Source organism: Dama dama, chromosome 32, assembly GCF_033118175.1.
Source record: "Dama dama isolate Ldn47 chromosome 32, ASM3311817v1, whole genome shotgun sequence".
Lineage (NCBI taxonomy): Eukaryota > Metazoa > Chordata > Mammalia > Artiodactyla > Cervidae > Dama > Dama dama.
Window position 1 is genome coordinate 20,549,510 of NC_083712.1, and position 25,717 is coordinate 20,575,226.

General features: G+C 48.1%; 3 protein-coding genes across 5 annotated transcripts in view; 1 reads left to right on the forward strand and 2 right to left on the reverse strand.

The window, feature by feature from the left end:
* WWC2 (WW and C2 domain containing 2) overlaps positions 1 to 20,120 on the forward strand; it is a 143,943-nt gene extending 123,823 nt beyond the window's left edge. For all 3 annotated transcript variants that reach the window (XM_061134867.1, XM_061134868.1, XM_061134869.1), the window contains 6 exons: positions 1,823 to 2,021; positions 3,472 to 3,636; positions 5,350 to 5,442; positions 12,454 to 12,696; positions 14,962 to 15,089; positions 17,293 to 20,120. In XM_061134867.1, the coding sequence (XP_060990850.1) occupies positions 1,823 to 2,021; positions 3,472 to 3,636; positions 5,350 to 5,442; positions 12,454 to 12,696; positions 14,962 to 15,089; positions 17,293 to 17,359 (895 nt within the window). In that variant the 3' untranslated portion in view covers positions 17,360 to 20,120. The remainder of the gene's footprint in view (positions 1 to 1,822; positions 2,022 to 3,471; positions 3,637 to 5,349; positions 5,443 to 12,453; positions 12,697 to 14,961; positions 15,090 to 17,292) is intronic.
* Positions 20,121 to 21,174: 1,054 nt separating this feature from the next.
* Positions 21,175 to 22,256, reverse strand: CLDN22 (claudin 22). The gene has a single exon (XM_061134548.1). The coding sequence runs from the start codon at positions 21,838 to 21,840 to the stop codon at positions 21,175 to 21,177; it is 666 nt and encodes a 221-aa protein (XP_060990531.1). The 5' UTR covers positions 21,841 to 22,256.
* Positions 22,257 to 23,170: 914 nt separating this feature from the next.
* On the reverse strand, positions 23,171 to 24,033 carry LOC133050309 (putative claudin-24). The gene has a single exon (XM_061134433.1). The coding sequence runs from the start codon at positions 24,031 to 24,033 to the stop codon at positions 23,371 to 23,373; it is 663 nt and encodes a 220-aa protein (XP_060990416.1). The 3' UTR covers positions 23,171 to 23,370.
* Between the last annotated feature and the right edge of the window lie 1,684 nt (positions 24,034 to 25,717).

The window sequence follows — 25,717 nt, forward strand, 5'->3', positions numbered from 1 at the left end:
ACATATGTAAAATCATTTGGACTAATCTTATATGTATTGTTACACTGTTATGTTTGAACTACTGTCGACATATATTTGCATATACATGGATATATAGCAGCATTTGTGGGTGTGTGTGTATATACAAGATTTTTTATAAACTTGGAGTAACAAGATATAAATAACAAAATTGTGGACATTTGGAAGAAGCAGCTTACTACAGTGACGTAGAAAGGTACAGAGATACCTTGTTCTTATCAAAAGTCCTCTATAGTGAATAAAAATCAGAGCACTGCAAAAAAAACATAAGTATGAAAGTGATGACGAGGTTCATCATATCTTTAAATACCTTGCATAGATAAAGTACAACTTGTTTCACAGACATTTCAAAAAATACACTTAGAGGGTCTTCCCTGGGGATCCAGTGGCTGAGACTCCGTGCTCCCGACGCAGGGAGCTTAGGTTCAACCCCTGGTCGGAGAGCTAGATCCCACACGCTGCAGCTGAAGGTCTTGCACGTCACAATGAAGATCAAAAATCCCACGTGCCGCCACTGAAACCAGGCACAGCCAAATAAGTAAATATTTTTAAAAACACACTTAGAATGTAACCAAGGGGATTGATGACTTACAGTTCTCATTGCTAGTTCCCGCATATTCGTCTCATGACCAGGTGTTTAACAACCAGTCTGTTCCAATCTGTCGGTATGTCACTAATCACAATTAAAGCTTGACATTTAGTTGTTGGTAGAAAAAGTGTTCCCATTCCAAGAACATGAAACTCAACAAAGAATGAGGTATTCTTCCCCACCCGGAGACTCTTGCTTTCCTGTCGGATCAGTTTATACAGAATATGAACCATTATTTGTTTTCTGGAGCCTGACTTGTAGTGCCACCCAAGCCCAGGTAGTGGCTTTTGTTAAAGACAAGATCACAGACCATTCAGAGCCTTCTGTTATCCCAGTAGTAAGACTCTTCTATCCAGGGTTCCACCCTTGCTACACCGTGAGCACAGTTGATAAGTGGATATTTTTATTCACTCTTAGCAGAGTTGCTCTATTCTGTGGCTTGATATATTGTGTAATAAATGAGCAAGTGACACCAAGTCACAGTATCAGTTCAGTTCAGTCACTCAGTTGTATCCGACTCCTTGTGACCCCTTTAACCACAGCACACCAGGCCTCCCCGTCCATCACCAACTGCCGGAGTCCACCCAAACCCATGTGTATTAAGTCGGTGATGCCATCCAACCATCTCATCCTGTCATCCCGTTCTCCTCCTGCCCTCAATCTTTCCCAGCATCGGGGTCTCTTCCAATGAGTCAGCTCTTTGCATCAGGTGGCCAAAGTATTGGAGTTTCAGCTTCAGCATCAGTCCTTCCAATGAACACCCAGGACTGATCTCCTTTAGGATGGACTGGTTGGATCTCCTTGCAGTCCAAGGGACTCTCAAGAGTCTTCTCCAACACCACAGTTCAAAAGCATCAATTCTTCAGCTTTCTTTATAGTCCAACTTTCACATCCATACATGACTACTGGAGAAACAGTTATATTATAGTGAGTGTCAATATTTTTAAATGGTGGGTTAAACTTTGTATGTGATATTTTAGTATATTTCTGTTTAAGAATTAGATCAAGTTTCATGAATTTCACTTTTGGGTACGAAATTATGGTGATTTTGCTGATTGCTGGAATGTAAGATGATGACTTTATTTTTCATGAGCATTTTAGTAAAAGTTCCAGCCAGAGAACTGGCTTGCATCGTGATGTGCGAGTCTGTTCATGACTGATCACAGAGCTCACCTGCTTGACCCTGAACGGGGTTGTGTTCTGTTTCACCCATAGGCTGGCCATGCTGAGAGAGGCCTCAGATGAAGTTGTGGCCGAGGAAGGGGCCGAAGTGAAATTGGCGGAGGGCAGTCGCTGTGTGGAAGATGTAAGCTTACGCCCACGTGTGCCCGAGATGGACGAGGACACAAGTGGGAAAGAAAGCAGCTGTGCCGATGACCTTGGGAGTCAGCCCCCCGCAGGGACACCGGCCCTGGTGAGCCTTGTCGGCCGTCCCCTGCTAAAGCGGTCTCCTAGAGGCACCACGGAGTCCGAGCTTGTCTCTTTGTGCATAATTCACGTTAGGATTTTTGTGCCAAAGCTGATCAAGATGAGTGATTGTGGGAACAGACCATAAAAAGCATTATAAATGCCTTAATATTTTCAAGTGGGCCCCAAATATTCATCCTCCGCTTAAATTTCATAAAAGAAGATGAACAGTGCTGTTTAGCTCTCTGTGAGTGTTCTGTGAATATTTACTGAAAGCATTTTCGGGATTTCCTGGAAGACTCCAGGATGCCTGCTTAATTGTTTTACGTTTCATAGATGTTATAAGTCTGTTTCAGTCTCAAATGTGAGGTGAGTGTGTGAAGCCCATTTTGGTTGGATGGGGTTATTACCGAAACCAGTCCCGGAAGGGGCAGGTGCCCTGGTTGAGGTGCGGTTGCCAGGCCGTTAGCCAGGTGGTTTTGCTGGTTACTGAGAGATGTGGGGGCCTCCACGGTGCTGGTGCAGTGGTGAAGAATCCGCCTGCAACGCAGGAGACAAGGGTTCGATCCTGGGTCATCCCATGGACAAAGGAGCCTGGCAGACTGCAGTCCATGGGGTCACCAAGAGTCAAACACCACTTAGTGACGGAACAAAGAGACATGTTGAGGCTACCAGACTACCATCTCCAAAGGGGGGAAAACATTTTCAAGGTTTGAGGATGCCAACAAATGTGGGAGTTTTAAAAATTCCAATTTATTTCTGATTAAAAACAGTGCTATAGCCTGACCGAAAACTTCATGTGTGTTTGTACATTCGACCCTCTGTGTCCATGGTTTCTGCATCCATGGATTCAACCAACCGTGGATCTGACTCAGCAACCCACAGATAGTAACCGTGGTCCACGAGTGGCTGACCGCAATGATGGGGAACCCCAGATGGGGAGGCCAGCTGTGGGACCTGAGCATCCACGGACCTCAGTGTCCTGGAACCCACCCCCACGGAGACCCCTGGTGGCTGTATATATAATTGTGTATTCTATGCAAACCAGAGGTTTAACTAGTGTATTTCCATCTTCCTATATTTAAGTACTTTCATCATTTATTCAGCAAAAAAGCTAATCATAAGGTTGAATAATGTTTAACGATGAAGCATTCTCAAATCAGACTCTTTGTTGAAGCACATTTACTCCTCTGTAAACTAAGGCTTCATTATTTTAGGGCTGACCTGTTAGAGGGGGGCCCTGCCATTCCATTTATGGGTGACATTGTTGGACAAATACGATCCTGTGCACTGAGGGTGACTTCCTAGAAGCTAATAGAAAACCGCCTTCGTGTCTGGAGGAAGGCCCTGGTGCTCCATGCGTCTCTTGTAAGATCAGCTGTTCCTTCCACACTCAGGAGAGGAGCACCTGTGCTCCTGTCTCGCCACCCCTGACAGGTCACCGACCTCTCTTCCAGGTTGATAAAGAGACAAACACCGACGAGGCCGGCGGTGCCAGCGTGGCCGTGCGCCCCAAAGACCGCAGCAGCCTGAGTGCACGTCAGCACACCCTCGTGAGGAGCAGCGTGATCGTGCGCTCACAGACCTTCTCCCCCGGGGAGCGGAGCCAGTACGTGTGCAGGGTAAGGCTCTGCGGGGTCAGGGTCCTAGGGGTCAGGGGTCTGCAGGGTCAGGGGCCTAAGGGGTCAGGGGTCTGCAGGGTAAGGCTCTGCGGGGTCAGGAGCCCAGGGGTCAGGGGTCTGCAGGGTAAGGCTCTGTGGGGTCAGGAGCCTAGGGGTCAGGGGTCTGCAGGGTCAGGGGTCTTCGAGGTCGGGGGTCTGCAGGGTGACAGCTCACATAGTTTCTGGGGAGCTGCTACATCCACCCCCTGCCCCCAAGGGTGGCCCATCAGTGACACTAGACTGGACCATAGGCGTCTTCAAACTCGACTGCAAATACTAATGACTAGAAATGCCAGGAAATATACATAAAGTATCATACACCCAGTCATTCTTTTTAGTTTGGATTGTGGGATTTTTTCCTTTCCTTCCTTTTCCCACATTTACTATCTCTTCGCTTCTAATGCCTTTGATCTGGCAAATAACTGACCTTAAGGGCCTGGCCGCTCAGTCTCTCTGGACCCCCCAGTGTGTATTCAAAACCTTCAGTGACTCAAGAGTTATCGTGGCTGGTGTATTTCAGCAGTGTATCATGCCTGCTTCAAACCACGTTGGTCCCGCTGAATTAAAAATAGTGAATTGCGTTTCAGAACAAAAATCGCCTTCTTTGATGCCTCCAAACAGAGTCATAGTTCTGTGGAGAGTATTGTGTGATATATATCAGTTTATCACATTCTAGTTCCATAAGTATTTGATTTATAGTAATCTAGATTTGACATTACAAAGTAGGTTATAAAATACTTTCAAAATTCTAAATTTATTCATTCAGTTCAACAAGCATTTTTATTATTAAGCACCTGCTATTTATTAAGCATAATTTCAGATACTTGGGATTCATCCACGGACCAAAGACCCAGAGCTCTGCCCTTGCAAGGCTTCCGTTCTTGTGAGTTGAGCCAAACAATAAACATAATGAATAACCTGTGACGTCTCTGGGTGAGGCCCAGCGCTATGGAAAACCGCAGAGCAAGTTAAGAAGGGTTGGGATGTTGAGGATGAGGGTCACCAAGTGAAGTAGGGTTGAGAACAGACGTCCCTGGAAGGAGACGTTTCGGCAAAGACCTGAAGCAAGTGAGGCAGTGGGGATGGCCCCCCCGGGTGAGGGTGTCCTTGATTGTACCCACTGTGACTTCACTCTGATCCTGCGATCTGTGCCTCACACAAACTTTTCTTTTAAAGAATGGATAATGCATATTAGCTAAAGATTCAAAGGATAATTTTATTTCAAAATGTATGTAATTATCTTAACACATAACTTCTTGTAAGTAAAATCAAAAGGCGATTAAGAAAATTATGTTATCTAAGAAAAGCATCAAACAGGGAAAAACTCGTTTGAGGAGGATTTTCTTAAAGAAATAAACTGTGGAGAAGGAAATAGCAACCCACTCCAGTATTCTTGCCTGGAGAATCCTACGGACAGAGGAGCCTGGCGGGCTACAGTCCATGGGGTCGCAAAGAGTCGGACACGACTGCGACTGAAGTGACTTAGCACACAGGTGATGTCACTGATTCTCAGAACAGACCTTGAGTTGCACGGGCATGACCCTCTGTTAAAAGAGAAAAAAAAGACAAACTAGTAACTGCCTTCTCTCATGATCAAGTTCTCAATTCCAGACTTCTTCTAGCACAGGGTGATGCACTGATTTCTTTCTTTTTTTTTTTTTTTCTTGTTGCCAGTTAAATCGAAGTGACAGCGACAGTTCAACACTGGCTAAAAAATCGCTGTTTGTGAGGAACTCCACCGAACGGCGAAGTTTGAGAGTCAAGAGGGTATGTAGTCCATCGGCAGCATCCCGAGGTCCCAGACCACCCCAAGTCGGGTGTGTCAGATGCAGAACCCCAGGGCCTCGGGGCGTCCTTGCTCCGTGCTCCTGGGCTGTGGGTTGAAGCCACTGTAATCATGGAGACACAAACGTCGTGTCTGTTCCAGAGAAGGATGTGCTAGAGACTGCCCATTCATCTCTGGGGTGGAACCTGTGATAGCGAAGGATAGATTCGGTTTGAAGCGTGGACGGAGAAAAGGCTGCTGGGGGTTGGGGGGCATCTCGGCCGCCAGTCGCTGGCTCTGGAGCAGCTATGGGGAGAGTATAACACCTGGTACCTTGTGTGAGAGGCAGACGTCCGGGTAAAGGAGCAGATGGTTTCAGCAGCTTGCTTAGAAAACAGATCTTTTCAGAAGGCTAAGATCAATGTAGATGGAAAAGCTCAAGTCAGGTTTTCCTGGAAGCCAGAGATCTGTGGATAAGAGTACAAGGGCAGCTCTGGGCGAATATTAAATAAATTAACATGGTTGGAGTGTTCAGAAATTCCTGTTCACTTACCAGCAGCTGAGATGCTAATGGAACGTTTTCGGTAGCTAACCTTTTGTGCTAATTTCTGAAGCTGCTTTCTATCGGCTTAGTCTTGCTCAGTGGGAACACGGCCCTGTGTGAGCTAAGCTCTGCAGTGATGGGCAGGGCTTCCCGCCTGCAGGAGACCCTCCCAGGGTGGTCGGGCGACCCCAGGTGCAGAGAGAAGAGGGCAGTGGGCTCACCTTGTCGGGAGAACCAGAAAGCCTTCATGGGGAAGGTCTCTGGCCCTCGACAACAATCTCAAAAGAAGGTGGTGGCTTTGTTGGGGGATGGAGTGGGATGCTGGGCGCTGTCGGAAGGTGGCCTGACATGGCACAGGGCCCGGAAACACATTCAGAGAAGGAGTGACCCTGCTCGGCCAGAGCTTGGGCCCAGTGGGCCAGAGTGAAGACTGGAGGGCACGGTGAATCATTTGTCTTCACCAGCGACCCGTTTAATGCCTCTGGGCAAAGTGCTGGACGTGTGACTGGGCAGCACTGAGCTTCCTGATTTATTTAGCTTCCTAGTTACTTGACGGACATAAGCACATTTCTTTTTTCCAAAGGTAAATATTCAAGCATTTATTTAACCTCAGCATTTTCAGGACATTGTCAAGTGTAGCTGTTTCAGGTTACCTAACTTTATGCTTTAAAAGCACCTCAATTTCTATCAACTTGAATGAAAATTCTTTTCCAGTCCTTCCTAAGTCCCCTGTGCTTTTTTTAAAAAGCTTTTTTATTTTGTGTCGGGGTATAGCCAGTTAACAATGTTGTGGGAGTTTGAGGTGAACTGTGGAGGGACTCATGTATATACACGCATCCATTCCCCTCCAAACTCCCCTCCCATCCAGACTGCCACGTAACACTGGGCAGAGGCCCCTTTGCTTAAGAGCAGGTCCTCGTTGGTCTTCCATTTTAAATATCAGACAACCATGAGTTCATTCTCTAAGTCTGTGAGTCCTTCTGTTCTGTAAGCTCATTTGTATCCTTTCTTTTTAGAATCCACATACAAGGGACGTCATATGGTCTATTTTCTTCACTGCCTGACTTACTTCACGCAGTATGACAGTGTCTAGGTCCATCCATGTTGCTTCAAATGGCATTGTTTCATTCTTTTTAATGGCTGAGTAATATTCCACTGTAATAAATGTGCCGCGTCTTCTTCAGCCATTTCTCTGTCCATGGACACTTAGGTTGCTAATGTCTCGGCTACTGTAATCAAGTGCTGCAATGAACATTAGGGTGCATATATCCTTTCAGATCATGTTTTTCTCCAGATATATGCCCAGGAGTGGGATTGCAAGGCCCCTGCACTTTTAAAAACACATACTTTTAGAGAATGATAACAGTCTTCGAAAACTTTTAACCAGAAGTGTCTTATGAATTGAGTGAAGCTGAAAAACAGTGGGGTTACTGATAAACCTTAGTTCCTAGAACTTCTTGGACCGGATAAAGGTTAATCCTGAAATGGGATAAAGGTTAATCCTGAAATGTCATTCGGGAGCTCATTGTTAATGGCTTTAAAGTGAGCAGGTGGAGTCTGCTAGAGGCGAATGAGGAAGAGTGTTCTGATGAAGGAGTTACAGCCCGAGGCGTGAAGGGAGCCGAGGCGTGAAGGGAGCCGGAGGGAGCAGGGCGGGAGTCCTGGCTGGGAGGGCGGGGCCCCACGTGAGGCACAAGGTTGGGGGGCCCGTCGGCACACCCCTGCCCCACTCAGCAGCGCCATGCTGACAGCCTGGAGCCGGCCCGGTGGGGTCATGGACACCAGGGAGATGGGCAGAGCTTACACACAAGCACGCCCTCGGTTACACACTCACCAGCAGGCTGTGCACACGGGATTCTTAGAAAGCCTCCGCGTGCCCAACAGCTGGGAAGGGTTTCTGATCTTGAAACAGTGAGTCATGCAGTCACAGAGGGTGTGTGTCTGGATGATTCTGCTGTTTGTTAGAGTAGCGGTTGAATAAAGGGAAAGCTAATAAGATGCGGAAGCTCCAGTACTCTGGCCACCTGATGCGAAGAGCAGACTCATTGAAAAAGACCCTGATGCTGGGAGAGATAGAAGGCAGGAGGAGAAGGGGAGGACAGAGGATGAGATGGTTGGGTGGCATCACCGACTCAGTGGACGTGAACCTGAGTAAACTCTGAGAGGTAGAGAAGGACAGTGAAGCCTGGCGTGCTGTCGTCCACGGGGTCCCAGAGTCAGACACCGCCGAGAGCTGAGCAGCAACAGTAGTAAGAACAGCAGAGAACGTTCCAGCAGGATCCACTGGGCGGAGAAGGGGAATCAGAGGAGACAATGAGCGCTATTCAGGTCTGGGCCACGGCCCCGAAACGAGAAGAGGGACGGACAGACCTCTCCCTCCCATCTGTCATGAGCACTGTTGTCATGCCAGCCCTCCCGGCTGGGATACCTGTCAACCCTGAGTCCTTCTCTCGTTTTCATGAGTAGTAATCCCTTTTTTTCCATCCCCACTGCCAACAGTCTAGGCAGGAAACACCCATCTCCTCTCCCTCCACGCCAGCAGTCCCGCCCACCCTGTCTGAACACCTTTCCTCGCGCGGGTGTGACCCAGCCCCAGGCATCACTCCCTGCCTTGCCTTCTTTCCTGTGATACTGTCTCACGGTTTTCTGTTGCTTACTGTCTCGTGAAAGTCACTCGTGTTCAACTTTTTGCGACCCCATGGACTGTATAGTCCATGGAATTCTCCAGTCCAGAATACTGGAGTGGGTAGCCGTTCCCTTCTCCAGGGGATCTTCCCAAGCCAGGGATCAACCCAGGTCTCCCGCATTGCAGGTGGATTCTTCACCAGCTGAGCCACAGGGGAAGCCCAAGAATACTGAAGTGGGTAGTCTATCCCTTCTCCAGCGGATCTTCCCAACCCAAGAATCAAACCAGGCTCTCCTGCATTGCAGGCGGATTCTTTACCAACTCACCTATCAGGGAAGCCCTATTTCTACGGTTTTCTATTGTTTACTGACTCATATTGAGAGGGTAACAGGCAGGAAGGCCAGGGGTCTCCAAAAGCTTCCCCCAAAGCTCAAGCTCTCAAGTCTGGAGTCAGTGTCTGTCCCAAGACATACATTATATCTCTTCAAATAAGCTCATAAAGTAAAGTTAGTCCCATAAAGGCTTCTGTGTACTTTTTGGATCCTCTCAATAGTCTCGACCGCGACTGGTACTGTTTGAACTTCTACCGAGACTGAGGCAAGCCCTCCTGGAAGGGTACCCTGACTCTCGGCCTGTTCAGTTGGGAGCCCCAGATACAGGAGCAAAGTAAGAGGACAGGAGGGAGCTGAAGGTTTCACACCCAAATCTGTACCCTTAGGACACAAGTCTGGCACGTCTCGCAGAGAGATAAAGAGCAACACATGTGGCACTTCTACCCATTTCTCTTGTTTTCTATGGAACCAGTCTAGTTGTGAAACAGTATTGTAATTAAGAAACCCTTCAACAGACCAGCGTTCCCCATCTTTCAAAGGATACCATGGCCATTCAGTGTCACAGAAGAAGATCAACCATGTTTTTTTAAATTCTGGGGATCAAAAAAATAAATAAACTCTGGGGATCAAACTTGTCCCAGCTTATTTTTTAAAAAAATACATTTTAAAGGAGTGGTTCTGGAACTGCTAGCTCCCATCTGTGAGGAAAAGCAGCATCCATGGCTGTGGCTTTTTTCAACCAGAAGCATCCTTCCCTGCTCTAGATGGGCGTGTAGACAGACTCTCCACCAAAGCTTTCCTTCCCTGGTTCGACTTAGTCTGTCCCTTACCGACACAGGCGTCTCACTCGTCACTCCCGGTTCTATCACCGAGGCGGGGTGGAGACGCACCAGGGGCAGACCTGATGGCATCCCAGACTGACTTAGTTCCATACCACCAAGACCTTGGTGTGATTTACCCTCTTCTCTGATGCCATCCGGGGTGGAGCAGGGTAGTTTTCCCAGAATGTTTGCCAAGCTAGGACTCCTGGGGGAGCATCCGTCTTTATGTGCCTCTGCGCACTCCTGAGTACAGTCCTGACCGCAGTAGAAGCAGAGGGTCATAAAGGGACGAACGACAACCAAGATGTCCCTTCTGAGTGTCACCACGCCAGGATATGTGACAGCAAAAGAGGTGGTGGAGGGCTGGCCAGCGAGGAAAGGGTGATTTTCGTCCTCACACTATTAGGGCCAGTCCTTCCAGTTCATTTCCACAGACTCCACAAAAGGAGTGTCTAGGGAGTTAAGACAAAACTCACCAGAGAGCCGCCTCTGGTCCCCTGAGAGCTAGCGCTGCCAAAGGAAGAAGCCCGCTGCACTTCCAGTCTGCCCAGATCCTACGATTCCCGATCTGTGGCCTCAGAAACCTCACGGTCGCCAGCGGTGCCTCTCCCCACGTAGATAGGAGACACGGCCGTGGCAGACTCGCTGTCAGGTCGCTGGCCCCTGAGGCCGGCAGCCAGGAGAGTGACCTCGAGCCTGAGAGACGTTCCTGGAGCTGGAGCTCCGCCTCCTCCCAAACATGCTCCTGTAACCTTCGGCTCCTAGCAAGGCTAGGCGCTGCCATGACTACCAAGCTTGGGGTCTAAGTAACAGTACATAGTAATGGCATGAGTCACAATCCATTGAAAGTCTGTGATCCAACAGATTATGTTAATAGTTCTAATTCCCCACGCAATTGCGAAATGGTCAAAGAGACCAGGAAAAGGTGACTGAGGAAGGAAAGTTCAGTCCACACGTTTTGCCCATCTCTGGCCACTCCCCTAGCAGGGACCTCGGGTGTCTCTTGGCATTGGCAGGTCGGTATAAACCCCCGACAAGGCTCCCCTTTTGGGGGCTGCCTTCAGTCATTACGAGGCACCGAGAAACCGCAGAGCAGGGCTCATCACTTGCTTCTCGCAGGGCGTGTCATTCATTCACACAAGCACACCGGAGAGCTGGTAAAGTGGAAAATTTCTCCTCTCTGAGAAAGCAGAGAGGCTAGAGCTCTGAGTGTGTTCTTCCCTTGTCCTGAAGATCCCAGACGAGCCCCCAAGATGATAGCCTAATGATGTTGGATTCGTGATCTCCGAAGAAGATTTAACTCCGGGACCAGGGACCGGGCTTGATCACTCAAGAGCTTATGTATATCAGAGTTTTATTAAAGTATAAAAAGAGACAGAGAAAGCTTCTGACACAGACATCAGAAGGGAGATGGAGAGTGCCCCTCTCCCTGTTAGCAAGGGAGTTACGTACTTTTTAAATTAGTTATTACAGCAAATCAAAAGAATGTCTCAAGGTTATAAAGATCTTACTAGACCCACTCCCATAATTTACATTTTAAGATAACAGTATTAGCCAGAGGTTTTCAGGAAGGAGAAACTCTCTTCAAGCAGGATACATTGTTGTTATATAATCCTACTTCCCTGGTGGCTCAGACTGTAAAGCGTCTGCCTACAATGCGGGAGACCCGGATTCAATCCCTGGGTTGGGGAGATCTCCTGGAGAAGGAAATGGCAACCCACTCCAGTATTCTTGCCTGGAAAATCCCATGGACAGAGAAGCCTGGTAGGCTGCAGTCCATGGGGTCGCAAAGAGTCGGACACGACTGAGCGACTTAATTGCATTCATAGAGTTTAAACTGAGTTGTTTGTTGTGTGATCATCAGTTTCAGGCTTAAAGGAAAAACATTTTATGTGACTAAGACTAAGGAATGTCGGGGGGCGGGGAGATGTTTGTCTTTCCTCCTCCTTGAGAGTTCCAGGCCCCTCTCTCCACTCTGAGAGCATCTGAGAGCCCCAGACCCCTTTCTCCTCCTCAGGGACCCCGGACTTCTCATCAACCTGCCTAGAAATTGACTCTCTCAACATCATCCTCTAAACCAGTTGTTCGAGGTCAGAAATCATGTCTGCTCCACCTAGTGTTTTGCCTACAGACCCCCAGTGGATACTTATTCATACACAGCCAGTGATTATTTGTTGATAAGTGGATAAGCTTGGCCCCAGAAGGAACACAGTGACTTGGGCCAAGAGTGGGCCAGAGAGTGGGTGTCAGATGATGGGAAGTGAGGAAAGAACCGGAGTCAGAGGACATTGGTTAGAGGTGGGCGACCGGACCCAAGCTCCGCTGAGCTGCGGGTACAGAAGTGATGGGTGAAGGCGTGCACTGTGCGGACACAGATGCGGGCCTGACTCGGAGTCAGTTCCTCACGATGTGTCTGCGGTCCGCAGAGGGCAGCTCTGGGCAGTAAACTGGTCAGGCTGAGGAAGGCTGCACCCTGGTAACAACTCCAGAGACGCTCTGCGGTTCAGGGCAGTACAGGCTCATTCGCCTTGGCCGCGCGTGTTCTGAGGTGGGTGGTGCCTCGTTCCTGTCTCCCTGGGGACCAGGCCACCACCCCTTGGCCCTCAGCGGCCAACGCAGAAGCCCGGGCGCCCTCGCGTCCGGAGACCGCCGCTGCAGCGGGGCTGTCCTGTCCTGCTCTAACCCCGCAGGCGGTGTGCCAGCCGGTCCTCCGGAGGGCAGCGCCCGAGTGCCCCGTGCGGACCTCCCTGGACCTGGAGTTGGACCTGCAGGCCTCCCTGACCCGGCAGAGCCGCCTCAACGACGAGCTGCAGGCCCTCAGGGGCCTGAGGCAGAGGCTCGAGGAACTGAAGGCCCAGGGCGAGACGGACCTGCCGCCGGGCGTGCTGGACGACGAGCGCTTCCAGAAGCTCCTGAGGCAGGCGGGGAAGCAGGTAGGCGGCGCCCAGAGCCTCTCCCGGCGGAAGGTGCCAGCCTGCACCCCCGCCCCGCTCAGGTCCTCACCCCAGCACGTCTGCTCCCATCACGTCTCCTCCTGCCCGACGGCAGCTGTGGCATCAGACCGTAGAGAGGAAAGCCACAGCACTCGGCGCATCTGTGCCCTTTGGAGAAGGGTCTGACCCCCCGAGTACAGGTGCCTTTTCATCTCTGCGTTTACCAGCTCTGTGTTCAGGCAGCTCATTGAGTCATGAGCTTTTCTTTCCCGTCTCTGAAGTTTGCTGTCCCCGCTCGAGACTGTCCACTGTGCGCCTTGCCTTCTGACCACGGAGGTCGGTGAGAACCACTGGCTTCTCTCCTGCTTGCTCTCCTGCTTGCAGCCCCATGTCCACTCCTTACACACACGGGGACACCGCGATGCACACTCGCACATGCACACACACTCCTGCCCCTTCACGTCCACCTGTCCCCTGCAGTTGGGGATTTGTGGGGTTTTCGGCACTGTGGCCTTGAAGTGCCTAGCAGTGAGCGAAGAGCCTGCCAGTTGTCATTAAAGATATGGCTCCCGGGGAAGCCGGTGGCGGAGCCCAGGTCGGCCTTCCTCATCGGGTCACACGCGTTACCTTCCTCCTTTGTGGTGGGAAGTCTGTTTTGCAGCTCAGAATAAAGAGGGAATCAGAGTCAGTGTCATCGTGCGTCGTACAAGCCCCTTAGGAGGCAGAGCAAGGAGCCGGGACTAAATCAGCGTGGATCACTCCCACTCCGCCCAGCTCCTTAACATGACCTGGACTAAATCACCAGACTTCTCCGTGGGGCAGGCTCCTACCCAAGTACACTGAAGGTTAATCACACTCTCCTGAAAGTAAAAGTCGCTCAGTTGTGTCCGACTCTCTGCGACCCCATGGATATACAGTCCAGGGAATTCTCCAGGCCAAAATACTAGAGTGGGTAGCCTTTCCCTTCTCCGGGGGATCTTCCTGACCCAGGAATCGAACCGGGGTCTCCTGTATTGCAGGCCAGTTCTTTACCAACTGAGCTATGAGGAAAGCCCACCCTCTCCTGAAACCCGGGGCATAACACTGGCTTCCCAGATTTCAATCACAGGACCCTGTGGACGTGAACACTCCTGTACAGTTTGGGGCACCTTTCTCATTTCAGTAGCATTTCCAAAGAACAAACTCCTAGTCCTACGATTGCTGTTTGTATCAGCTTGACTGTAAACCAGAGACCTTGTCCTGTCTCTTAAGCCTGAAGATCTTATTCTTTGACTCTAAAGTGTATAGCTGCCTGCGTTAATAACAGGAGCCCAGAAGGGCCCCATTGGCGGGAGGGCCCATCAGCTCGCTGCAGGCAGCGCCATCAACAAAGCCGTTTCCCCACCTGTCTCCTAGTGCCGACTGCCTAGCTCTGGCCTGAGCAGATCTCTCTTGTAAGACTCTTACTTTCCTCGCCCATTTCCTTTACTACCCTCGCTGCCCCCACTGTGACCAGTGGTCTCCACGAGGCAGGGCCACACTTAAATCCCGCTGCTGGAGCACCCACTTGGGAGGCTATGGGTGCCCAAGCGAGCTTGTGTCCCCAGCCCCCCGGCTCAAGTGACCCCTCCCTACAGACACTCTCCTCCTGCCGAGGGCCACAGCCCAGCTCGCAGCTCGTCCTGTTGGCAGCTGGAGGCTTTGTGGAAACTTAGGGGTCGGGGTTTCCCCCGCCCTCCCCCCGGGGTGCGTGCAGCCTGGTGGGTGAGAAGGGCATCACTTTGTAAAAGGTCGCCGAGCCGCACGCCCCGTTTGTACTTTTCTGGCACAGGACATCAGTTTTATATCAATAAACAACTTTTAAAAGGTGTGAGACATGAAGAAAGGTGAATAAGAGATTGAAAGTGTATTCACCAAAATGTTAACGGTAGATACTTCTTAAACATGGTGCTATAAGTAGTTTTTAAATTTTTTTCTTTTTAGAGAGGGTTACTAGGAATTCTAGAGGTAACAAAATGATCCCATATTGCCTGTATCAAAGATGTTTTTTTAATGGGTTAAAACTCCCCCTTGCCCCGACCCAGTGGCTGCTCCCCATGGTGGGCGCGAGGTGGGCTCATGGGTGTCGTCCCCTCCCCACCCCGACATGGAGAAAGCGCCCGTGGCCTGCACTGCCCAGCCCCCCTCCTGATGTCAGGGAGCCCCGGCATCTTCTGGGCCTGAGAGCGCGCCTCAGGAGCCTCCGAGTAACGTCCCGGGGGCCCTGTGCTTCCGTCTCCCCACCAGGCCGAGCAGTCCAAAGAGGAGCAGAAGCAGGACCTGAACGCGGAGAAGCTGATGCGGCAGGTGTCCAAGGACGTGTGCCGGCTCCGCGAGCAGAGCCGCAAGGTGCCCCGGCAGGTGCAGTCCTTCCGGTGAGCGTGGGGGACCTGGGGGCCCTGGGACCTGGGAAGGGGCGGGGGGAGGGGGCGGCAGAGTGGACAGAGTTGGGGGAGTGGACGGAGGGGCGGTGGGGGGCGGGCGGGAGCTGGGTGATGTGACTTCTGCTCTTGGACGCACCAGTCTAACCTTTCCAGTAGGGTAGCTCAGGGAACCACGGCCAGTAGACAGGCGGAGATAAAAATCTGGAGCCAGGATTAAGGGTCAGGTGGGAGATAAAAATGCAGGCCTGCATCCCACATATAGGTGTTCCCCAACTGGATGTGGGTCCGACATCCCGGGACGGGTGAGAAGGTGACCAGGAGAGGAGATGGTTGGGGTGTCGGAAGGACTGGTGGAGAGCTAGAAGGCAGGGGGCATGGTCCTGGTCTGGGGGTACAGTGAAGGATGTCAAACACAACAGCAAGAAGAGGACTGACATTCCCTGAACAGGAGGCCCTGTGACCAAGGACACTTTTGGGGGGTGGGGGGAGTGCGCAGAAGAGGTGTGGCTTTATTAGTTGTGGGGGGTGTGTGTGCATGTGTGGGGGGCGGTGTGCGTGCGTGTGTGGTGTAGAGGAGACTGTAGGAAGCTCCTGGTGGAAGGGGAGAAGCCCGAGGAGCGTGTTTGATGGCAGAGGCAGGGTATGACGTGGAGGGGCGGAGCGGGGAAGGGATGCGGTGAAGTGGGAGGTCAGGGTCGCCTGAGTGAGTCCAAGGGTGGAGAGAGGGGACAGGGGCATCGTGGGCTCAGACTCTTTTTAGTATGCTGGCCTGAAGAGTCAGCGTTTTCCTGTCTCCATTCAGCTCAGAATCACTCTTGGAACTTGCAGAGGATGCTGCTTGCGGTGGGGGTTGTGGAAGTGCAGGGTGGCGAGAGGAACCTTCTCATGCCTTTGGTGCTGTGGTCACTTTGAGAGTAAGAAACACAGCCCAGTGGGGAAGTCATCCAACCCCAGCTATTACTAAACCCAAAACAAGTTGTAAACAGTCCCGAGTCCCTTAGCATCCAGACCCACGCACATCCCCACGCAGGTGATGCAGACGGGGGAGGTGGGCCGGGATAAGGCATCTGCCCTGGAGGCCTCCAGGCCCGGGTCCCTCCATGGCCCTGGGGACGCTCCCTGAGCTGCTGTTTCACCTGGAATCGAAGGTAGAAATCAGGAATTTGATGTGACCTATCTCAAGTGGAGACCCTGACAACTAATTCAGGTGTTTAAAAGCACTGTGTAAGCCAAAGACATTTGTTTTTCGGGGAGTATCAAAGCAGAGGTCCCAGTATTGAGTTCTGTCTTCAGTGACATCATGACCACTTTCACCTGCCTCTTCAACTCTTCATTTTATCTCAGGGGATTGAATAAATGGACGGGACTCTGTGCCACAAAAATAGCTCTCCTTCTGGTTTCCCCGGGGGTTTTCATGCTTCCCTCCTTCTCTGTCTCTCTCCTTAGACTTGAAGCTTCTCCCCTCAGTCCTTGCATCTTCACCCTCGTCCTCAACCATCTAATCTTTATCCCTCCTTACAGCGCCCCACGTGGGGACCCCATCAGCGAACTGTGTTCCACATGAAGACTTTGTAGAGGATAGACATATTGCTTCTGCCTTGGGTGGTGCTGCAGCCCTAAAAGCTTATTTCTTTAACACTCTGCTGACCTCTGAAGACCATGCCACCCCCTTGTTTCTCGTTTTGCCTCTGAGGTTGTTTGCACCATACTTGCCCCCACCCAAGTCGGGATTCAGGCAGATCTGCCTTTATGATGGTCAGGCTCTGTCTCTTCTCCCATCTCATCCCGGTACCCAAAGCTCATTAAGTTGCCCCGACCTTAGCATGGTATTGAGTTTGAAGAATTTTCCCAGGAGCATCTACTTTTCTGTAAGGATTCTGGCCTCTGAAATTCTCTGCCACCTGGTCAAGAAACACGCAGGCCTAGACTGACACCCTGCACCCCTGATGATTTAAAAACTGAGGTTGGAAACACTGGAAGGGACCTCACTGCCTCTGTCCACAGAGTTGCCGCTGTCCCTCAGGTCCTTCGGAAAAGGGGGAAGGCAATCTTGATTTTAAATGGAGTTCTAGCTAAGGACAAAAGCTCCCATCCAGGTCTGTGGAGACACTGGCGTTCTTGGGACTGTTTCTATTGGGCACGGAGCATTTTCAGCATCTTTTTAAGCTGGTGTGTTTCTCACCCCTGGTTCCAGGGAGAAGATTGCCTACTTCACCAGAGCGAAGATAACCATCCCGTCCCTGCCCGCTGATGATGTGTGACCATATCGCCAACGAGCTCGTGTTTTTCACCTCTTTATTTCTTAGGGAGGGCAAAAGACTGAACATGTGTCTTGTTCGGGATTTTGTTTTGTAATATTACCGTCAACTCTTAAAGAGCTTTTATTTCACATCAGATTTTCAAATATGTTAATTTGTAAAGTACCTTGAATATAATTCTTATTTGTTTAAAAAAAGAGAAAAAAAAAAATCACATAACCAAAACGGGATCACCCGGTACCCAAATGTACAGTATCACCAGTGGGCTTTATTTTGTAGAAATGGAATAGAGGCAGGACCCCACGTGTATCCCGTTGGACCGACTGTTGAGAAAACTTGGTTTAGCAGAAGGCGGTTTTCACGTTTCCTTTGTCCTCCTATGAGCAACCGTGAGGCTGGCAGCAGGGACCCTGGGTGCCGGAGGGCGGCTCCTTCCACGGGAGCAGGAGCCTCAGAGCAGGGTCCCTGGTCCACGTGGGACAGAGGGCGCATTCATCTCCATCACCTCTGTCGGAATACCGTGTCCTGAGAACAGCTTCCTTTTTGTCCTTTTCTATGTGTCTAAAGAAAATAAAAACAAAATGCTGAGTATGAGAAGGTAAGGATGCAAAGGAGCCATTCTCCCGTCGACACTTCACTTCTCGTGACGTGTGACTTTAAAGGCAGGGAGACGAAAGGGGAAGAAGGCCAATTCGCCTCCAGCACAACAGAATCAGCACATTAGTGAGCAGCTGCTGCTTCTCAGTCGGTGTGAGTGTAAGTGTTCACACCTGAGTGTCCGGCGTGCACCAGGCAGGTTGGGTGCTCGGCGTGAGGGTGGTACCCGGTGGACGAAGGTGGGGGCCCGGGGCTCGGAGGACCAGCAATGCCAGCGATGCAGGCGGAGACGCGTCAGCCGCACGTGGTGCAACCAGGCACAGAGGAAGGGGTGTCTTGACTGAATCGGGGTTGCCAAATACTTCAGTAAACCGATTTCTTCTAACCTTTACTAGAAGTTACTTTGCAGCTGTCATTTTTAGGGAATCCTGTCTATAGCTTGTGGTAAGCAGTTAGGACGCAAAGAGAAGAGAGTGCCTGGGGAGATGATTAAATTGAAGTAAAGTCTGAGTCACTTGTTTAAAAATATATATATATTCCAGACAAACAAGATGGAAACCAACTAAAGTTCCCTCCGGTGGAGAATTTTAGCTTGCCCAACTCAAGCACTTCCTAAAAGAAACGAATCCCCAGGATAGCCCTGCCTGCATACAAGGCTTTTAAAATAAACAGTTTTTGTGCAAGTTAAGCCATACTTGCTACCCAGTCTATAATACTGGAAGGGGCAGTGTTAGGCTCACCTAAGATGAGCCACCTTAGGTAGCAAGTGAAATCAATTTTTTTTTTAAGAGATGAAAAAATCATCTTAAAGGAATGGGTCCCATAAAAAAAGAAACATGAGTTCTATTCCTAAGCTAGAATCCTCATTGGTAAGAATTTATATTCGAAAGCAATTACACATGTTTTGGAAAGTTCATTTGTCAGAATCAGAATTCAAATCAAGCCATTTCTGAGCCTAGAACTGTAATGACTTTTCCTAAGTGTCCCCACCATTTATGTACAAAAGTCTCTGAAGTGATAACTGGACGTGACACTACTTTGAACAAAAACCAGCCTCGTGAATTGACTGAGCACAGTCCTTGCAGGCGGCCCAGTTCATCCTGTTAGGTGACCTAGGAGAACTGGAAAAAGAGCTCTGCTCCTCCTTGTCAAGGTCAAATGTGAAAAACAGAAGTTTATTTAATGTAGAGTTAAATGAAGGTCAGCTGTCTTCAGCTTCTCAGTTTGACCATGAAAATGTTTATAGGATTATGTGTGGTTGTACCGTACAATTTTATTTTCTTCATTTATTTATTTACGGTCTTATTTATGTTCTGTTTAATATATAGTTTGGTTCTGGCCATCTTAAGTGTTTGACATAGAAGAGGCTATATTGGAATATTTACAGCTTTATAAATTCCATCAGATTAGCTGTTAACTTTTTGTACTACGCAAGAGTTTCAGACAAGCATAAAAGAATAAAACCTGTCTCAGGCCGGTAGTTAGCAGTTGTATGCAAGATGCTTTGGTTTTATTTTACAGCATTTGCTCATTTCTAACGTGAGAGGCAAACTTATTTTAATATAATCCTTTTTCACACTTTAAAAATCAGCAATAGTGTTATGTATTTATAGGCAGCTTTTAACAATCCTGTTGTATTTGTACTAACCCAAATGATTCACAGTGACAAAACATTTTAATAACTTGATCACAAAACCATCTGGACAACATGAATTTTAATATTATAAATACTATTTTTTAAAGGTAGAATTTATTCTTCACAGGGTAAAAAGAATGTAATATTTAGTTCTCAAGTTTGAATTATCAGTATGTTATTACAATTTTGTATATCAGAATCTAAGTGTTACAGGTACAAAAAGAATATTGCTAGCCAAATGAACAAAGTTTAGCTGAATCTCTGTAGCATGCAAATCAAATAAATTTAAAATCTTTTTTGGTATTACTTTATATTGTATTAAATATCAGAAGCTCAGGACTGAAACTAAATATTTAATCAGGTTAAATTCTGACTATGTTTCTGTTTTAATTTGTCTTGTTTGTAAAAGTATGCAAATACATCACATAGATTAACTCTGGTTTCTGCACTTTTCATGTGTTCGTGGGTGGAAAAAAAATTCAGTGTTTTTCTTTTTTTTAAAAACAAAGATACATATTGCCTAATACTTTATTTCAGTGTCTTTATTGTTCACTTAATTTCCCTGACTGGCACAAACACAAAAGTTTACTCAAACTATGTACCAAACAAATAGAAAATCTTTCACGAAGAATTCCTCAAGCCCACAGCTTGTGGTGAATAGCTCTTGGCTGGACCATGTATATCATTGATTCTTTAAAAAGGGGCCCGGGGAGGGGGGCGGTGCTCTGCCCACACCCCCCAGTCCTAGCCCCCAGCACCCCTGTGGCTGCTCTTTCTACCCCAGCACCCAGGGCACAGAAGCAGAAGCACATCTGTGTGGTAGATTTTTACATGAATCTTTAAAAACCCCAGACTGCCCTCTGCTTTCACAGTCTCCAAAGAGGCTCTGAGCTCTGCAGTTCGAAAGGGGATGGTGTGTCCCCCATGGGCACTGCTCATGCTGTCAGACAAACAGCGATTCTCTCAGTATAATCAAACTGCCAGACTTTTGTTGTTGTTTAGTCGCTAAGTTGCATCCGACTCTGCCACCCCATGGACTGTAGCCTGCCGGGCTCCTCTGTCCATGAGATTTCCCAGGCAAGGTAACTGGAGTGGGTTGCCTTTTCCTCCTCCAGGGGATCTTCCCAACCCAAGGATCAAACCCATGCGATTCTTCACCACTGAGCCACCAGGGAAACCAGACTTTCAGTTTTAGTATAACATGATTTTAAACACTTAAAAGAAGTCAATGGTTATCAGTAACATTTTCATTTGCCAAGTGATTTTATCTCTATGAATAACACCTTCAAAAGATGTGTAGGTGCTAATATAATGTTTTATTGACCAGTTCTGTGCAGTCATTGAATCCATTTTAAAATTGAGAAAACCCATCCCCAATAATGAGTATGATGACTATTAAGTCTTTGAATGGTTTTGGTCTCAGAGTGGAAGAAAATCATTTACCACCTTAGAAAGAAATGACAGTTTCAGAAACAACAGAGGGAAATGCATTTTAGAAAACGGAAAGCATAGTGAATGGGCGACTGTGTAACCAGGAAGTCCTACCAAATCATCCGAGGAGGAGACACCGCGGACCCCTTCTGGGTTAGAGTTTCAGCTGAGTGGTTTTCATCTCCAGATGTAGACGGTGAGGCTGAGTTTCTGCCACTGCGTAGTGGCCGGAAGCCAGTGGAGCCTGGGTCCCGCAGGCAGCCCAGTTCAGCAGACACCCTCCCAGCAGGAGAGAAAATCCAGCAAACCAGCCGATAAAGAGGGCCTCTCCAAACTCCCACCTGGGCACAATCTCGGGGATGCTCTCGTCCCAGAACTCTTGGACTGTCACGTGGGCCACCCAAGAGACGGGAACGAGGGCTGTGACGCCCGCTGTCCAGAACAGAATTCCTCCCAGGATCAACAGCCGCTTCTTGACGTCCCGCTGTGTCTCTCCAATCCTCAAGCAGTCCAGGCCAAAGCCCGACACCAGCAGGCCCAGGAGCCCCAGCCCATTCGAGAGGAACATTAAAACCCTGGAGATCCTGAGCTCAGCAGGCAAACCCAGGAAAGACTCGAAATCTTTGCACTGCGTCCCCACTTCCTCCTGGACGACACAGGCTTGCCAGAGTCCCATGGTCCAGTTTTCCATTTCATTTAAGTCCAGGTTGAAATTCTTCCATTGAGGCAGGTAGTTTGTAAGACAGGATAAAACCCATCCCAGCAAGGATAGTGAAATGCCAGCTAATTGTGCCACCGCTCTAAACACTAAAGCCATCATAAAATCCTGCGACCTTAGCCAGGCTCACCCCTGTCTTTCAGTGGCTGTGAAAAGAAGTGTGACACTTGTATTAATATTATCACTTGCAGAGCTCAAAACTATTTTTTCATTGTGTATATAGGAGGATTCTTGCCAGAGTTGCTATTGTTCGATTCTGTGTTGAATAGATTTCAGAAAAGGATAGGGAAATAATTCTGCAAACCAGTCATGCCAAGGTGTGGCCAAGATCATGTTCACATCCTATGGACTGCATTTCATAGTATGCAGTTTGTCCCCAGAATAACATGAACTGGTAATAATCCTCTCATTGTGAATGTATAAATGGTTCTCGTGTTGTTCTTAAACTTTCTGATAAGTCAAAGAATTAAGAAGTCTCCAGGCAAAATGTTTAATTGACAGTTTGGTTCAACTCCTGCTGCTTTTTATCTAATTGCACCTGTCACATTTTTCTTCTTTTCAAAGGTCTCATATTTCAGTACGCCTGTTGTGGTAAGTGTTACTGGCTTTAAAAATAGGTTCAGCACAAGTATTTCTTAACCAAATCAATCACAGAAATTTCTTCTGTAGGTTTTAAATCAGACTTTGTTTTCTAATCTCTCAGGCTACATATAGCCCATAACATATGAAACCATTCTGAACTAAGTATCAGGTCTGTTTAACCCCAGCGCCTTTCTGACAGCTACACTCATGTGGGCATAAACACTTGCTATTTTTTGTTTGGTTCTTTTCCTGAACAGCAAAAAAGTTAAGCAGTAGTACTGTGTAGGTTAGAATCCACATCCGTTTCAATTCATCTCCATGCTTGTAACTTTTAATCAAACAAAGGAATGTTTTTATTACACCTGATGAGCTGAATAACAAGCAAAATATTTTTGGAATTGTTTTGTTAAAGTCTGAAGCTTTTGAGGGAAGAGACGAGAGGAGATTGGCTGGTATTTTAAATCTCAAGAGTATCACAATGTACTGAAAACCTTCAGCCTCATAAAGTCCTGCATAGCAGGGTTCCTAGTAATTTCCTAAACACAAACCACCTCTGTTCAAGAAAGACCAACTCATTGTTGTGGAAATGGCACTTTGGAGAGGCTTAGCATGTGGTTTTGCTAGTACAGAATGCTTAAAGGATTTCAAATTGTTAGTTTAGCTTTTTTTTTTCTTGAGGAAACAAGTTATCAATTTCAGCTGCCAACAAAACCAAAAACAATTTCTAATATCAAATTAACATATTAAGCTTAATGCTGACTCTATTGGACAATCGCCACTACATTTTGATTGAAATAACCAGATCAATGAAATTTCTTTTGTTAATACCTATGAAATGGTTACCACAACAACTTTCTTTGGATATAAGATTGGCCTCTTTCTTACTTCTCCAGGTTTGAGGAGGATGAGCTATCTAGGATAGAAAAGTCATTGTCTGATGAGAAAATGTGAGCAGCACAGAGTTAGTTACATAACGAAGACCCCTTTTTCCTGCAGACACTCCATCCCAGTTGATGAAGGAAGATATACCTCTCTGTTTTCCTCAGTGCCTTATACTGAAGGGTTGGCAGTTCCATTTTCCAGGTATGCACACTGAGTTTGCATTTCTGCCACTTCATAGTGGCCGGAAGCCAGGGGAGCCTGGGTCCCGCAGGCAGCCCAGTTCAGCAGACACCCTCCCAGCAAGAGAGAAAATCCAGCAAACCAGCCGATAAAGAGGGCCTCTCCAAACTCCCACCTGGGCACAATCTCGGGGATGCTCTCGTCCCAGAACTCCTGGACTGTCACGTGGGCCACCCAAGAGACGGGAACGAGGGCTGTGACGCCCGCTGTCCAGAACAGAATTCCTCCCAGGATCAACAGCCGCTTCTTGACGTCCCGCTGTGTCTCTCCAATCCTCAAGCAGTCCAGGCCAAAGCCCGACACCAGCAGGCCCAGGAGCCCCAGCCCATTCGAGAGGAACATTAAAACCCTGGAGATCCTGAGCTCAGCAGGCAAACCCAGGAAAGACTCGAAGTCCTTGCACTGCGTCCCCACTTCCTCCTGGACGACACAGGCTTGCCAGAGTCCCATGGTCCAGTTTTCCATTTCATTTAAGTCCAGGTTGAGGTTTTTCCAATGTGGCAAGTAAGTTGTAATAATGGATAAAACCCATCCCAGAAATGAGAGCAAAATCCCAACGAATTGCATTGCTACCCTCAAGACTAAAGCCATTGCAACAGGCCTTAGGGCCCTTGCCACCCCTATAGGAGCTGCCGTCTCGTGGTGGGCAGTAGTGTGACAATCTTGGTTAAATGCCGCTCAGGGAATATAAGCTTTGGTCATTAACTCTTTGCACACTCTGAAATGCGTTTTTGTTCTTCTCGAATATAATGTTTCATGTAAAGGACCAAGGGCTCTCTTAAAACTATGAGTTAGGCTTTCCGATAAAGATTTGATCTGTTACCTTCCAATTTGCTTGGTAAAATTATATCTCCTATGCTTGATGAGTATAAGTCTAAGGATGAACAAAGAGGGCTCTATGACCCCTCACCCTAAAATACAACAGAAATCTTTGTGCTTCAATATGGATTAATTAGATTTTAAGTGGTGATAAAAGGCCAGCTCTTTCTACAACAGGACCTCATTGTAATAGCTGAATCTGAGATTTCAGAGATGCAAAACAAGACCTTGTAAAGAAAGGTAGACTGTTTGTCTATAATCTTTACCCTTCTCAGGCTTCTTTAACCTACACGAGAGCCTGGCCCATGTTCTTGAGTGTCACAGGGACTCGGTTGGGACTTGGCAGAGAACGTTTCCCTCAGATTCCTTTGAAAGGTAGAGGCGGATTCACTGGATTAATTAAAATGAAAGACACCAAGGCCATGCCCAGAGGTACCAGCTGAGGAAGGGGGCATCTCTGGATTTCATTCTGAGATTTTCTCCATCCTTGTTAAGGACCTGAGACAGAACGTGATTTCTTAGTATCCAACAGGTGTTTTTTTGGTCCAGAATCAAGCTGTCTTCACTATCATTTAAGCCACAAAGACAAAGCAGCACCAGGCAAGGAAACTCCTACCAATTCCAAGACAAAACAGCCTCCCTGGGACTGAGCTTTGAGGCGTCATCTTGTGTGTGTGTGTGTGTGTTCTCACTATGTTTTAATTTATGAACTGAAGGATAATTGCTTTACAAAATTCTCTTTCAAACCTCAACATGAATCAGCCACAAGTACACATAGATCCCCTCCCTTTTGAACCTTGCTCCCCTCTCCCTCCCCATCCCACCCCGTCTAGGTTGATGCAGAGCCCCTGTTTGAGTCTCCTGAGACATACAGCAAGTTCCCGTTGGCTATCTATTTTACATACGGTGATGTAAGTTTCCATGTTACTCTTTCCATACATCTCACCCTCTCCTCCCCTCTCCCCGTGTCTTTAAGTCTATTCTCTATGTCTGTTTCTCCATTGCTGCCCTGTAAATATATTCTTCAGTACCATTTTTCTAGATTCCGTATATATGTGTTAGAATACGGTATTTATCTTTCTCTTTCTGACTCCCTTCACTCTGAGTAATAGGTTCTAGGTTCATCCACTTCATTAGAACTGACTCAAATATGCCCCTTTTTATGGCTGAGTAATATTCCATTGTGTATATGTACCACAACTTCTTTATCCATCCATCTGTTAATGGACATCTAGGTTGCTTCCATGTTCTAACTATTACAAATAGTGCTGCAATGAACAATGGGATACATGTGTCTTTTTCAGTTTTGGTTTCCTCAGGGTATATGCCTAGGAGTGGGATTGCTGGGTCATATGGTGGCTTTATTCCTAGTTTTTTAAGGAATCTCCATACAGTCTTCCATAGTGGCTTTATCAGTTTACATTCCCACCAACAGTGCAAGAGCATTCTCTTTTCT